The following is a 16627-nucleotide window of genomic DNA, read 5'->3' on the forward strand; positions in this document are numbered from 1 at the left end:
TGGGAGCCAGCTCAGGTCGTACGTGCCTTGGGTCCTCGGCGAGTGCTGTTGCAGACGAGCCATGGTACGGTCGAGAGGCATGCGGACCAAGTAAAACTACAGCCAACAGGACAGGTGCCAGGTACCGGGACCGTGCGTATGGACGAGGAACTGCCTCAGGGTTATCCTGAGCCCCCTCAGGTACCGCTGAAACTGCCTGAACCAAGGCTGGAGGAGGAACACGCACTTTCGGAGCCTGGTCCGGTCTCTCCGGTAAAGCCGACAACGCCGGTACGAGAGCTTCGAGTTCGTCCAAATAGAGACGTGAGGTTGCCCGCAAGGTTCAAAGACTATGTGATGAAATAACGGCATGGATATGAGGCTGCGATAAAAGAAGAGGCTGATAATTCAAGTTGTCACGCAAAATGAGTGAGGTACAATCAAGTGCAAGTCAATGTCGGCGTGAAATTTTGGTGGGGCAAAAGTTGGGTTATTTGTTTTTCCATTTGTTTGATTTTGCCAAATTATGTTCTGTTCAAACTAAGGCAGGAGGAATTGATATGTCTCTAATTGATGAACACTTTGTTGTTCGCGCGCTGGCGCCACTTTCGTTTGTTGGGACACACCCCTGAATAAAGTTAGTTATGGCTGACTAGGAATGGAGCGTGTTTGTGTTCTACGAGGCTCCCTAGTTAAGAGGAATTGGGCGAAAATAGAGACCTTTTATTCACTGGCAATTGGCCTAGGAAGAGCCGAAGGCATAGCAAAGCAAGAAGTTAACAATCTTCCTGACCATCATCCTGCTTGACGTGTTCCCCGCGTGGCTTTACTCGGCCACAACCCCGCTGCCGATTCCGGTCTGGCTGCCGACCCGTCCCGAAGAGTTTCCCTTCGTCTTTCTCTGCCTCAAATGCGTCAGCTCCTTTTTTCTCTTCACGTCGCTGATGCTCGTGCTCGGATTCTTCTCCCTGTATATGTCATTGGCGACTGCCTGCAGGCTGATGACCAAGCACTTGAATGACGTCTTGGCCGCCCTGAGCCACCCTGAAAGATTCGAGACCGGGAAAAATAGGGGCGCTGAAGCCCTGGCGAGCAATGCAGAGTACAACAAGAGCGTCCACGATGTGCTCCTTTACGCTCACAAGCTGCACTTGAACATAATTATGTAATTTACTTTTTATATGTTACACTTACATTTAAAAAAAAAACTCGAAAAATAGTTTTAAAATGGAATTTAAAAAACACAAAATATTATAATAATTATTATGGACTGCGAGAATTCGGTTTTAAGCTTTTAAATTTTAGGCTTTCTTTTCAATGTTTCGGATTTTTTGAATGATTAAATTTTTACATATTGATGGACAGTTAGTCGATTTTAGAAAGGTATAAAGATACTTCTAAACTTACGTTATAATCCTTAAAATTATGTTTTTTTGTTCATTCAACGGTCTTTTTGTCGAATGAATGCTCAGCATTAATTATAAATTAGTCAGCCATCTGAGTTTATAAAAAAACTAAACACACAGAATGTGTAAAAATCTAACATCAAATTAAATCATTAGCAGAGCGATCTTTTAGATCAATTTTAAAATAGTAAAACAAATATCGTTTTTCTCACAAATATTTTTGTCTTTTGAACCAACGTCAACTTTGCAATAATAAAACCATCCCATTTTTAAAAATTTTTATTTATAAATCAAGGTTTATGGACTTCGTAAATACCAACTTTTCGCACGTTTTGCTTCTGGAAATGTGGGTCATTCTGCTTGGACAGTGCATTATGGCTTTTAATATAGCCAAGGTATAATATTCAATCACAATTTAAAGTCTTTTTATCGTTATTTTCCATATAGCTGGCAGATCTGGATACCTTTAGAGTGGTTTCCTTGGTGCAAATCATTACAGCTAGCACTCTCCTCTTCTCCTTTATTTGCTACGAAGGCAGCCAAGTAATTAAAGAGGTAAACACTATTTTAAATTTAAATATTTGATTTCCAATGGTTTTGATCGAATCTGATTAAATTTTTTAAAGATATATGTTTACATTAATTTGAATTAGAGTGGATGGTAGCGAATCTTTAAAACGCAAAAATAAATAATTAATTTCACATATTAAGCGCCAACGAGTGGCTCATTGGTTTATTTAAGTGACAGTCTATTCCATTTGGTCCGATTAAAAGTTAAACTTCAGAGTTTGACTTGTTGTTGTCACTAATTTTGTCACTTGATTTCAACACCTTCTATGTATCACGAGCTATCCAATAGTGCGCGCATTATGAAGACATTTTCCTTGCTTATATCCAGCGTGCGTGATTTGGCTTCACGGGACGAATGTCTAGCGTTTCAATGCAGTCCTCGGTGTGGAGGCAAGTTGCCCTTGAGTGGGCTGGGTCCCTGTGCGGCCTGGTGCGCCCATGTTATCCGTTCGCGGTGTTATTGGGACCCGGGTTTCATCATTCGTGCTAGTGCAGTGCGCGCCCTTCCCGGTCCGAGAGGACGTATAAACAGCTGCTGCACAGTGAGAGAATGCGGTTTTTAATTTTTTTCCTCTTTCCTCTCATTTAATCATCCTCCACGTTAAGAAGAGCCTTCAATAAGCTCATATATTTCAGTTAATTCCAATGTCTGCTAAAAATTTAATTTCTAGATTTTTTGTTTTATTGTATTATTTGAGAATGCTTTCTCTAGTAAACGTACGAGTAAATTTAAATATCATTTTTGAGATTTTTGATAGGTCAGGGAAGTGATCATTTTCATTATTATCACAGAAGAACCATGACATTAAGTTTGTAATTGACAATGAGTTTGTAATTAATTCTTCTTAAACATTTTCAAGTCTCAGAAGATAAAGTCGTCCTCCTTTGGGACTGCCTGGTGGAACTTTGACCAGGACAACTATTTATTCGTCAAAATGATCGGTCTGCGAGCCGATGAGCCGCTCGCTTTCAAAATCGGCTCCTTCAACTTTCCGCTCTCCTTGGAAACCATCAAAGTGGTAAAGTAATATACGCCAGCAGAAAATCTCATTTGCATCTTTGTCTCTCAGATTTTAGAAATCTCGTTCACCTACTTCATGTTCCTGTGCCAGTACAAGCAGCGGAATTAAACGCAATTTAAAATGCAAATCGGTGCGCAGAAATCAATTTGGCCTCGTGCATACAATTTGGCCCGATTATGCACACGAGCCGGCGTGGATGTGTCCGCCGCGCGCGCGTGTGTGCACCCGATTTGCATTCTCTGCAGCGGCCGGCGAGGAAGGAAGGAAGGGACTCGACTGCCTCTGCATAATCTATAATGCAGTGTGTTGTGCTGACAAGTGTGTTATTAGCAATCAAGCCGCCATTATATTGGCGAGGGTTCCCCGTGCGCGAGTGTGTGTGTGTGTGTGTGTGTGTGTGTATGTGTACGTCGAGTAATACCCATATTATATCTGCATGCAGCCAGCCGACCGACAAGCAGCCGAGGCGCACCCGCATTGTCTGCCAATGAAATGCACTCTGTGAATAAAAGCTCGTTACACACGAAAATTAATGCCTCCCGCTGGCTAATTTTCTCTTTCCGTGTTTTGTGTCCGACTTTTAAAAGAATTGTTACTCATTTACATATGCAGCTTACCTCATGTTTAGTTTGAAACGCAAACTGTGTTGAAATAAAGAGAAAATTATAAATGAACGTTTTATGCTTAATGGCTGCAATGTAGCTTTTGCGGTACAATTGTTAATTATTTTTTTCACCTTCATGCTATTCATCAACGTTTCTGGTGCATATCCATCTGCTTACAGAATAAATTAATTAAAAAATTGCATGACTGTGTCATGTTCTTTTTAGACAGGACTGTTAAATTCGTAGCATGGAATTTTTATTTTTTACGATAAAATTATACGAGCTTAGATGGTTTCCAAACCAATTTTTATAGTTTAAAGATCAAAATTAGAGATTTGCAAAAATAACTAACGCGTTTATTAGTTTCTAAGGTTTCAACGTTTTATTTATTTTGCTATAACCAGCTCATGTTTTATAACGAAGAATATGCGCTCGCGAATTTTCAAACACAAGATTAAAGAACTCAATATGTATTTAAGACGTTTTAACTAACTATTTAGGACCTCTTCCGTTTTAGACAACATTAATTTTGGAAATTACGAGCTCTTCAATTAATTTTTTGTACAGATTTGAACAGTAAATTAAATCAATAATTATTTTTTTCTTGAATTTTAATGTACTAATTTCATTATTGCACTCTCGATTATATAGCTGAGTAAGAAGTGGTAGTGCACTAAATAAATTGATGCATTTTCCTATCATTTTATGATAAAAATTTAGCAATTAATATGTTGTATTTTAATATTTGATTGGTAAATTAAAAGTATTAAAAGATGCTAGGTTGATTTTACTGCTTTTAAAGATATATAGGCAGAAAATCATTAAATTTAAAACTGACAATTATTGCTAATGTTGAATAAATCAATTTAAAAATATATGCGCAATATTTGTGTGGTCTGCAATGGTGCTTTTTGATTGTTTTCCCTCTAAAATTACTCCTCCGAGTTTTAATTAAGTCAATTAATATGTAATAAAATTAATCACATAGTATACCATCTCGAGCGTGATAAAGAAGCTGTCACCGCAGAACTAAACTCTCCGATGATGCAGCAGCAGCGGAAAGAGTTGAGCTGCAGCCCCGAATTTCCATTCCAATTAGAAGTTGAAAAGCCGTTTAAAGCGAGGAAATTAATCAAGTTTGCCGCTGCAGGAGATGGAAAGCAAACTGCTCGAAGCGATTTCGACTCGTCGCTGAGACAAAGCAGCAGCAACATTCGGCTAATTCCACGTACGCTGTACGCTGAAGCCGCAGAGAGATCGAGCGAGCGAGCGAGCAGCGCATTATTGTCGAAAATCGTCGTCGTCAAAGGAGATAATAACCGGCAGCTGCAGCCAGCACGCAAAATCGCAGGCACGCAATTCTCGGAGGCCGCGTGGCAGGCGACACCTCCAGCGAGCGAGCGCATTTATCTGTGCGTCGACCGTCGAGGTGCTCGCTGCCTTAATTGGCTTTGCTTCCTGCCTTGCCTGCCGCTTTGTCGATGCGATAAAGCAGCCGACGTGCCCCACTTTCCCTTAATTTGCACCTCCCTGATAGGATGCACTTGGTAGGAAGTTTATGCAACCTGCTCGACACCGGTGCAGCTGTTCTCGTAGCCGTCAAAAGCTCATCACTCTACGCGAATGAAAGAAGCTGTTGCTGCCAGCCAACTTCTCATGCGCCAGATTGATGGTAAATAATATCGTTTTTTGTTGCTACAAGTTGAATACAAGTTGATTGGAGCTTAGCTGACTTTAAGACTTCTCCTTAAGCCCTTCATTCTTGAATTTGGATAGAGAGGTTTTAAAAGTTTAACAATTGAAATATTTATACTTTAAAATTTTCGATCAATTACGACCCAATGCCAATTCCGCAACATTCTTTAATATTCATAGCACAATTACAAATGATAGACAACCTTGAAAATTAATTAAAATTCAAAGGTTCCCCATTGCGCTAAATGTGTGTGTATATATACATATGTATATATAAGATGTTGAAAGACGTGATGTCGATTTGGTTTAGCAGTAATGTGTTGATGAATTTAATAATAATTAATAAAATAACTAACCAAAAATTCATAAAGTTAAAAGAACATATATGTGGCCTATATGAAGATGGCTTTTCAGTGGTCCTTCAACTGTTTGTCTACTTAAAATCACTTTTTGTTTCTCATAAAAAAAATTAATAATACGTCCTCAAATTTCAGAAAAATAAATTCTTTGCCCACTGGAAATCATTATTTATGTTATTGCTATAAAAATTATTCACTATTTGTAATCTACAAACCATAACCAAGACGAGATCAAATAAAATTCATACAATTAGGGGCGAAATAAAATTAGTTTCGTGAAATCAGCATTATTCAAGTATTTAGGAAACCTGTTGGTTCATCCTGTTTTTAATAACGAAATTAGAAAAGGACAGGAATGTAAAAATTACAAATTGGTTATTAATCAGTTTAAAAGTTACACCTTCTTTTTTGTAGTCCAACAGGACAATGAAGTGTATTATTTAATGAAACATTAAATACAAATATTTTAACATTTAACCAAAACATTTTTTCAAAAAAATGGAAAGAAATTACATTTTTCTAGGTTGCAGTTTAAAATTTTGAGAAAATCATCTTTGAAGTTTGCATGCGACAGTTCAGCATCTCCTAATCGAAAATCATGATTTATTTCGTCAGAAAGAAATCACAATGAGTGGAACAAAAATTGAGCGAAAGAAATATAAATTTTTATTTGAGAAATTTGGAAAAATCTCAAATTCACCAGTTGCATAAACCCTAAGTGTTCGAAGCCGCCAACAGATGGCGCCACCGTAGACTTTCAATTTTAAGGCACTTCCGCTGCGATTTCAGACTCAATCTAGCTACTGTGAATTCTTCAATTAATATGCTTTTTTGACATGCTGAAAACCATTTGTTCAGCCAATCGCCGTAGAATCGTGAAAAACTATTTTTTGAAATAAAAAATATTTTCCTACGTTTATACGGCGAATGGCTGAACCGATTTTGGTTATCAGCAAGTCAAAAATAGCAAATTAATTGTAAAATGCAAAAATAGTTACATTGAGTCTGAAATCGCAGCGGAAATGCCTTAAAACCGCTTAAAACAATTTTTTTAAGAAAGTCTGTGGTTGCGCCATCTGTTGGCGGCTACGAACACTAAGGGTTTATGCAACTGGTCAATTGAACTGTTACTCGGTTTTGATTTTATTTTATAATAGTCAAATCGTCAATTTTTTCTTTTAACTTTATGGTTGTTTCCAAGGATGCAATTAATTTAAAATTGTAGAGCGTGTTACTTGCGTTTATAAATAGGACCATTTAATTTTCTCAATCATAGGTGGATTGCTAGAATATTACTTATTTTGCAAAAATACAATTTCCGACTAATTTCTCTGTCATCCGCCTTTTTAATACTTTTTCTAGCATGTCGCAAAGGCGATAGAAAGAAATTTTAAAATTCCAGGCACATTTTTATGCATTGTCCCAATTGGACCGGCCTCTTCAGTTTGCGCCTAAATATCCCTGTGCCAACTTTGAGAAACAGAGGGTAAAAAATGCGAATCGAGGGCGTGCGACGTGGCTCATTTTGCGGCCTTTTTTGACATCCGGAATTAGCTCCCGGGGGTAAAAAATAGCGTTCGTCGTTTTACAAGAGGAGAAGAGCAGCTTTTTTAGTGAGTCAGTACGCGAGCCACGACTGATTAATTGATGTGCGAGTTCCGTTCGTTCGTTCGTTCTGCTGCCGGCTGACACACGCTCGCTCGCACATTGAGAGAGAGCGAAAGCGCGGCAAGTTAGCCCCTCGTGGTCGGTGGACGCGGTGCCTTTTGCTGCAGGCGGCTCCTCCGCACGCGAGACGCTGACTGGAATAGCAAATTTCCACGCCTGCCCTCGCTCTAAACGGCCCTTACAAGTAGAACAAAAGAGGGCAAGTGTTGTTATGAGAGCAGTGCGAATCTCGGCAAGAGGGCTTTAAACTTTACAATTATATAAACTTCTTCGATAATGGGGAACAGTTCAAGCCTAATAATTGTTCGAGAGGTAATACCCTAATTAGTTCAAGAGCTGACATGCCTGACTGTGCTTTTTTATCATGTATATTTTTTAAGGAAATGATTGAAAACTTCGCAACGAGTTTTAAGCCACAACCATTAGATTATTTTTATAAATTTTGAAGTTTTTGATTAATTAGCAAAGTTAAATTCAAGAGAATAGCAACTCTGACACGATACACCAGTTAGTTGTATAAGCCCTTAGTGTCCAAAGCCGCCAACAGATGGCGCCACCGTATACTTTCGTATAAAAAGGATAGGCACTTAAATTCCGCTGCGATTTTAGACGTAATCTCCGCACTAGATATGGTTTTCTTTTGACGTGCTGAAAACAAAAATCAGTCCAGCCATTCGCCGTAGAATCGTTGGAAAAGATTTTGTAATCAAAAAAATAGTTTTTCACGAAATTACGGTGATTGGCTTAACCGAATTTGGTTTAGCACGTCAAAAGAAAGTATATCTGAAATGAAGAATGCACAGGGCAGGATTAAGTCTGAAATTGCAGCGGGAGTGCCTTAAAATTAAATTTATTACGAAAGTATACTGTGGCGCAATCTGTTGGTGGCTTTGAACACTAAAGGCTTATAAAACTCGTGTATATGTTTGAAAATGGCAGTTAGGATTTATAACATTTTGTATTATTCAATGAAACAGGATAAATAATCGTAAAAAATGCTTGATTCGTGCTCATTTTGTGTATAAATGAGACATGGGTATCAGACGCACAAAAGATAGTTTTAGTTTTCAGATATCCTACAAATGTTTAATGCAATAATTATCTATTTTTTGAGGACAAACAAGATCTGATTTGCATTTAAGAATAATTAGTACAATAAGAGGTCAAAGGGCTCCATTTAAACTTAAATTAAAGCCCTTTTAACATAAATCAGCGATAGTAAATACATTTACTTTTTTCTTATCTTGGATTCTACTTGACAGCATTTTTATTAATTCATTACTTTGCAAATGCCATCTCCAGGTCTATAAAATTTATTTCGCAATACTTCTATCTACGTAATAAAACCGATCCAATCAATTCCCAATTACCATCTAACAAGAGAATTTAATTTCTGCGCCGGGAAAGCATTCTCAGAGAGGGTGTCATCCCCGCAAAAGCCCACTTCCAAGACTTGTTTAATTTTTGTGCTTCTCTCGTCGTCTCCCGATTGGAATTTCGGCTCTCGTGTTCCTTGCACAGTGCCTCGATCCAATCAGGCCCATCGACGGCCGCAGCAGCCCGCTCGTTTATTATCAATAAAGGACAAGCAGCCCCGCAGCAGAGACAAGCAAGCAGGAGAGCGAGCGATGCCTGATTAATCACCGTCGCACGCACCGCACTCCTGAATATTTCATTGACGCTCCTATGTTAGTTATTTATATGGGAGATGCGTCTTTGCGGCGGGCGAAACTTCATAATAGTATACAGCACGGAGTAATAAGGCAGAAAGCTGATACTAAAAGGAGAACATTTTCATGAGAGTACACTATCTTTTGAAAAGTATGTACTAGTTATTAATTTGAACATTCACCACATTTTATTTAAAATTTATTATTTTAATTTTTGAAAGATATATGGTCAAGTTTAAAAATTTACAAAAAATGGTAATAAAAAGTCAACTAAATAATCAAGGATATTGGCGTACTTTTTAAATAAAATTTAATAACGATTGCTTCTAGGTAGATATTAGGGTTGGGTACAAGCTCAAAAATCGATATCAAATATCTGATATTGATATGATATTTAAAATATCAAAAAATTGATATATCAACCGAAAAATATCAGAATTTGATATATCAACGTTGATATACCCAACCCTACTAGATATAGTATTTTTTTCTATGAAAAATGTGTAAAAAATTTCTTATTGAACTTTTCCAATTTTACAAGCAACCATAATTACAAATTGAATTCTTAAAATTCTTTAATACTTTTTTTATTTAATTCATCCTTATATAGTTGCAATTGTAACACATATGCGTTCATTTGTAATTTTTAATGATATATAGTGTGATTATATTAAATAATGCAATCAAGTTTTTGGACCAAACGTTAACATCTCGAGTTTCTGCATCGTCCGTCAGTTCGCGCAAGCAAGCAGTGCAGCGTTGGCTGGCAAAGTCTCTTTAAGTTCCGTTACTTTCATGTAGATGGTGCAGGTAATAACCCGTCTCCCATATATACGGAATTCTCACTTCTCATCACAAGCCCGTGTGTTCTCGGTCTCCAACACGCCTAATTGTTATATATGAGTGCGACTGTAAAATAACAAATTAAATATTTTATTGCATATTGCACTTGTTAATATTGCCCTCAGTTTTCAAGATTAAAGAAAACAGACAAATATCAATTTGTGTCTTCGGAATTTTCCCGTTAGCGTACTTTATTTAGGCAGATTTTGTATCGCGTTTATCAGTTAAATTTTAAATACATTTTCATTTTTCCTAGAGTCTTACCAAACCCTTTTTGAAAAGAAAATACTTGTTTTTTGTCCAGCAATTCCGTTTTCTTTGATTTTATCAACGAATCGAAATAAATTTGAGATCAAGTACTCCACCTTCATTGCTAATTGCTACAGATATTCTCATGCAACTCGAAACATCCAATATCACAATATTTTTTGCCTTCCCGTTAAATATCAAATAAACTATATATACATTACAAAATTATATATCACAGACCAAAATTAAAATAAAATTTTCCATTGCTTGCTCTAGCAAAATGAGTCTGCAGTTGTTTGTGGATTTTGCACCAGAGTTCATTTTTACAATGAACAGAAATCAAATCAGGACAAAAAATAATTAAATTTTAGAATTTAGGTGATTTTAGCACAATTTCTTGAAAAATTGAAAGGTGTTTTTCAAAGATTTTTTCCTCGTTTCGATTTCTCTTGTTGCGATCTATCAAATGGTTTGAAAATTAAGAGGGAAAGTCCCTGCTTGTGAAATAAATAATAATTTTTAAGATAGAGCTCTTCATCTGATTAGCATGCAAAGCTTTTTGAAGCCAGTTTTTTTCAGAAATTTAAGCAACTCTTGGCAAATTTTAGCTCCTGTCTCCTGTCACATTTTTAAATTATTTAAACAATAAAAACTATTTTTTAGAATTTTTCTGTACATATAATCCACCACAAAGAACGTTATTTTATCAGAGTAACAAAATTTTCCTCATACAAAATTTTCGTTTGGAATTTGTTGCAAAATTGTGCGTCATTATCTGTACACTCACATCGCTAAATGTCTTTAGTTTATTGTCTGCACCGACCTTTCGGCTATCTCTCAATTCACGCAAACAGCCGTGATACGTAAGCATTTATTATCTTTTAACCAGAAAGCATTCGTATTATCTTATCAATATTTCAATGCAACGAAGACCGATCAGAGCGAGTTCAGTGTCGATCTGTGCGAAATTCAATAAGGATTCCGAAAATGAACTGCGTTACCTGGGTGAAATCCGCGGTTGCGTGGGTGTTTTGCATCGCGTGCATTTGTTACGGTAGGTGCAAAAACATTTATTTAAGGTGCAAAAGTAAGCCAAGGCTGCTGATTTGTACTAATTACAATTGGCGTGGTTGATTCGTGCGAGAATTTTTACTGCCGTCGTAAAAAGACGAGAGAGCTGCTTTGCAAACAGTGTTTATGTGTTTATTCTAAATATATAGAGGATGTTTTTTTAGTTGCGTTCAGCAGCAGCAGTAGCAGCCGCAAGCCCACGCAACGTCAATTATGTGAAAATGCTGTTACTCATCGCTCTTTCTGCAGTCGTAAAAATGTCTTTTGTATACGCGGTGACGTAGGCGCTCACTCAGACAGCACGCCATGTATAGCAAATCGTTTCCTACAATGAGGCACAAACAAATTATTTTATTAACAGTACTAACCGCTACTAACCATAAAATAGCAATTATTATATATTAATATTTTTAGTTCTTTGCATTACATTTTCTTAGAATTTCATTCTATTTACTCAAAATGGTTAAAAATACGACCAAAATGTAATCCTAAATAATTTTAATCTTGATACTGACTGGATCTCCAGGAAAATAATTTCTTTTATTTTCCGGATAATGATAATTTTTATTTATAATGTAGTCTCTATTATATTAACAATTCCTTTTTCTCAAAAAACTATATTTTAAACTGAGAATAAAACAATATCACGGATAATAAAATTTATTCATTCTAAAGTTCTTCCGCAAATTTGCACTGGATTTTACCCTGCGGAGCAATATTACTTTTACACAGTGTTTTGAAAACAAAATTGATTCAAAGCCAAAACTATGCTAGTAAAACGGTTAAAATATGTATTATCTTCATTCATTTGATAAAAAACCCTTTAAAATGTAGATAATTTTAAAATCACAAAAACTGGATTTTTTTAATTTTATCTGAGTATTTAAATATGTTTTAAACAATCATTTGAAAGAATAAGCAATTGAATTTATTTCCTCTTTCTTACAAATTTACCACTTTGGCTAAAATTCTTCATAATCCTCACGAATTTCCAACAATAAACCAAATTATAAAATCAAAGTGGCCAAATTTGACCACCATTTGAAATAAATAAAATAACCATATTTAATTTTACAGACTTATTTGATTTCTTATTGTTAGGGATGTGAGCTCCCTTTCTTGTTCAAATGTCAAGTTCTAGTACTGTGTCATAAAAGCACGAACTTTTTTTTTTAAAAAAAAAACTTTATTTCAAACACAAATTTGCATTTGTTTGAATCTTTCTGTGTCTCAACTTGAAAAATGTCTCACGGAAATGAATTGCAATATTTCCTTTCACTTATGGTAAAACATTGAACATTCTTTGAGCTTTTTCAACGCTTCTCTTTCTTTACCTTCAAAACGAACGAAAATGATAAAATACTATAAAAATGAAAAAATCTAATCTCGTGAATTGAGAGTCCAAACAATATTTTTGAACCCTAAAGAATATACGGAGTTAAGCCTGTTTTTCAAGTGTAAATTCTGTTTAAAAGTTGCAACAAAACCTATAACTGTGTTTAAAATAAAAAGCTGTACAAATTAAACTGGACTGAAAAGCTCATTTAAAAATAAAAAGTGAATTAAATTTCCTGTCATGTGTAGCAAATAATTGTTAGAGTTTCAGCCAATTTAGAGGGATTTAGATTGTTTTTAGACGACTTTAAGAATTGTTCAAATAGATCAATATTGCATGATTCTTGAAACATAATGAAAGCTCAAATAAATTAGCGGAATTGTCTAAATTTTACACTCCTATTCATTGATTACTACGTTATTTGATAACAAGAGATCGATCATTACATAAGCACACACTGCATCGAGTTTTTTTTTCTAGAAATCCTATCAGAGAAATTCAATCTTATCCGGACATTCGGAAATGTTTGCGCTTGTGGGTGGCGTCAAATATGGTATATGGGAGGGCAGCACTGATTGATCTACGCTGCTTGTGTGTTGTTTGTTCTCAGGACAAGAATAGATCCGCGTGGCACAACAATGAAGGAAAAAAGAGCCGGCGCGTTGCCTCATCGCACGCTCGATTTGATCTGCATTATATAATAATTCTTTTGTCGAGTCACCGAGGCAGCGCGCGGCGCCTCATTATCACATAATGGGGCCACAAGGAGCTGCCGTGACCCTTGACCCTGGTCTGGCACCTCCACACACACGAGGCCTCGCGTAACACCGATTTTCAAAGCAAACGTCCACGCCCTTTGTCGCAATTCGGGAATAGGATCGCCGCCTTAATCGCTCGTTAATGAACCAATTTATGGAAGAACGTGACGCCGCACTCCAGCGCTGGCCTAAAAAAGCTGGAAATTATTAAGCCTGCGTGCTGAGCTTATAATCGCTTTTGGCTGGAGTGATAGATATAAAATTGAGAGCGGAATTAAAGTAATTAAAAAGGGTATTGATTAAAAAATAATTGCTTTTTCGCTTTCAAAAGTCGCTCATCCCAGCCTGGAATATTCAATATTCGGTATAATAGGACATAAATATTAATTTTTTATTTTTCTTTTCAGCTATTTTGTTTAATCATATGAAATTGAATCAGTTTTAACGATTATAATGAAAAGTTCAAGAGTACAATTTTTATTTGCTAACCGCATCTGGTCTAGAAAATTTTATAATTATTCAAAAACCACCGTGATAATGACTGTTTTTTCATACTATTCTTCTTTTTTTATATAAATTAAAACTAAAATGATATAGAAATCAAAATGAATTAAATCTACCGTCTTTATATTCTCTTTGACTTTGCTAATATATAGTTTAAAAAATGAAAACAATAATATATTATCTTTAAATAAAATACAATCAAAATCCTAAATTTTTTTCTTGTAAAGAGAGGAAAAAATAAAGAGTTTCTACCATATTATGTTGATAGTTTAAATAATTATCTTAAAAGTTTTCAAAAACCAATTTAGGACCCATTAAATGTTGAATTTTTAGATTTCACCAAATAGTTTACAAGTTTATCTCTTTTATTATCATTGAATATTTTAATTTATTTAAATTCATTTTTTTTAATTTATCCAACTGTGTGCGTATTATGAGATAAATTTTCCTTCAAAAAGGTGAATAGTCAACACAAAGGACTTGCAAATAAAATAAATTTTTCATAATTTAATTAGTAATTTGCTAATAATAATAATTTGCCGAAATAAATTACAATGACTGATTGTATTACTTCTCATGTTACAAACAATTATATGATGTGCCAAATTTTGGTTGAAAATAAATATAAAATTACAATTAGGGAGAGACAGAGCTCTTCATTTAACGAAAATCTTGCTAAATGAACTTTTCTAAGAAATTATTTAAACCCTCCCTTTGGGGAATTTCGGCTTTAACTCCTCATGAGGATGTAGAGAATAATTGGCAAATTCATGTATCATCTTACAATTAATCGTATTTAAAATGAAACGCAAGGATTGCAAAAATTACTTTCTCAAACCATCTGTACTTTAATTAACAAAGAAAATGTTTTGTTCTAAGATATACTATTTATGTATTTGGTGCTTGTTGAATTTTTTTCAATATGTATTTCTGACTATATGACTCACTACCATAGTTTATGATTATTTTCTTTATCTATATACAGCAGTTTTGGATTATCTCTAAATTGATTTATATTTTCCAGGGGTTAACGGTCAAAGCGCGTTGAAGGCGTACTGTTTCGAGTTCACGTGGCTCGGCCCCACATTCACCAATGAAACCATCGTGAACAACGCAACCTGCGAGGAGATACCCAATTCTCCCTCCGTCTGCCAGGACCCTCTTGTTTACACATGTAGGATGCGCTCTTTGCCTACGTGCGAAACGCGGTGACAATGAGAATAAAAACAAATATGTATTTTTAGATGACGGCACTCCACCCAACTTAACAAACATGTGGGTTGACTCAGAGTTGAGAACTAGAACCACTTGTGAGCTTTCCAAAGGAGAAGTCTGTGCGAAGTGGACATTTGAGTATAACAATTTCTGTAAGTTAAAATTAAATCACCATAAATAAATTTAATCGTTAGTGTATTTTATATTTATTTTTTAGCATTTGGAATTTTTGATGATCACAAATATGCATGTTAGAGAAGCAGTAATCATTTAGCATCATAATATTTTTTTCAAACATGGAAATCGTTAGTTTAAATATACATTTTTCTTGTAAATTACGTTGATCGAAATCACAAAATATTGTATATGACAGTTTTTCCATTTCTTTGTATCCTCTTCAAAACTAAGCAACTGGTTTTAAATTTGTTTTAAATTTTGCAGTGGAGAACGTGACGTATTTGTGCACGAAGGTGACAGTGGACAGCAAGTGGCCGATGACGAGCGGCTGCAAAGTGCAAAACCGAGGCGGCCGGCGGATCGAGGTGTGCGCGTGCGAGACGCAGCCCGGAACTTCGGGCTCGCTCGTCTTCCCCTGCAACGCGGGCCCACCATCCCTCCACCAGGCGGCTCCACTGCTGCTGCTGGCCGTCGTGGGGGTGCTCACCCTGCTCACCAGATAGCCACCCCCGTCCGTTCGTCGTCCGCTCTAGTGTGCGTCCCTTTCTTATTTGCCTTATTTATTATTTTGCACGGATACGTGCTCGCTCCGTGCCACCCGCCCTGCTGCTGAATGATGCAGCCACCCCATGTGAATTATTCACCCCTGCAGAATACAAAAAGAGACGCGAGTGAAAAGAATAAGAGGAACGCACCGATGAATTATTTTCTTGGGTGCGCCGGCCCTTTTCGAGCCATTAAATTCAAACGTGGCTTCAAAAGGGTCAGTGAAAAATAGTTTGGGGGGCTGCAGGTCTATTTACCTGAGTCAGCATAATTAAAATGAATGTGATTGTCAACTAAGCTCAATGGTAATGTAATCAAATTTCTATGTAAGTTAATAAATAATTAAATACTCTCTTATCAACATTTATTTGTGTATGTGGTTTTACCACTACTTGACGTGCTTTTATTCCTCCTTGCTATACAGAGAAATCCTTGGACTTGTGTGGCTCCTGATTGTTGGCTCTAATTAATTTACTCTTGAGCACAATACATATTTGTGAAGAAATAATGTTCGAAAAATAAACAAAAAAGATGAAACTGTCAATGTTTTGATAATTTTGGAAATGAAATTTTCGATATTCTTGAAATTTGAAAAGCCACTTTTAACAATAAATTGCTCCAAAAACCTTTAAAAATTGCAAATATTCGAGTATTTGATATTTGTTTTGTCAAAGGGATTGTATTAAAATAAATTCACCACGAATTAGGATAAATTTTGGACTTTTAAATTAAATTAAATCAAATTTTAACTCTAGATAGTTCCCGCATAAAAAAATATAACCCAGGAATATCCGGAATAATCTTAGATTAATCAAAATTTACCAGAAAAAATTAATCCAAAAAATTGATCCAGGATTAATCCTGTATTAATTGAGATTAACCTAAGAATGTTTAAGATCAATCTAGAGATTAATCTAAAAAATATATCCTTAGATTATTCTTTAGATCATTCTG

General features: G+C 35.8%; 1 protein-coding gene and 1 long non-coding RNA gene across 2 annotated transcripts; both read left to right on the forward strand.

The window, feature by feature from the left end:
• The first annotated feature begins 1838 nt into the window (after positions 1-1838).
• Positions 1839-3681, forward strand: LOC135933923 (uncharacterized). The gene is made up of 3 exons (XR_010574037.1): positions 1839-1940; positions 2816-2974; positions 3026-3681. It is a non-coding gene; the product is annotated as an uncharacterized LOC135933923 (long non-coding RNA).
• A 7317-nt stretch (positions 3682-10998) lies between these two features.
• Positions 10999-16064, forward strand: LOC135936440 (uncharacterized). The gene is made up of 4 exons (XM_065479252.1): positions 10999-11120; positions 14760-14909; positions 14980-15102; positions 15392-16064. Exons 1-4 carry the CDS (start codon positions 11054-11056, stop codon positions 15628-15630), a joined length of 579 nt encoding a protein of 192 aa, XP_065335324.1. The 5' UTR covers positions 10999-11053; the 3' UTR covers positions 15631-16064.
• Positions 16065-16627: the final 563 nt, after the last annotated feature.

This window comes from Cloeon dipterum, chromosome 1 (genome assembly GCF_949628265.1).
Source record: "Cloeon dipterum chromosome 1, ieCloDipt1.1, whole genome shotgun sequence".
NCBI classification, from domain to species: Eukaryota; Metazoa; Arthropoda; class Insecta; order Ephemeroptera; family Baetidae; genus Cloeon; species Cloeon dipterum.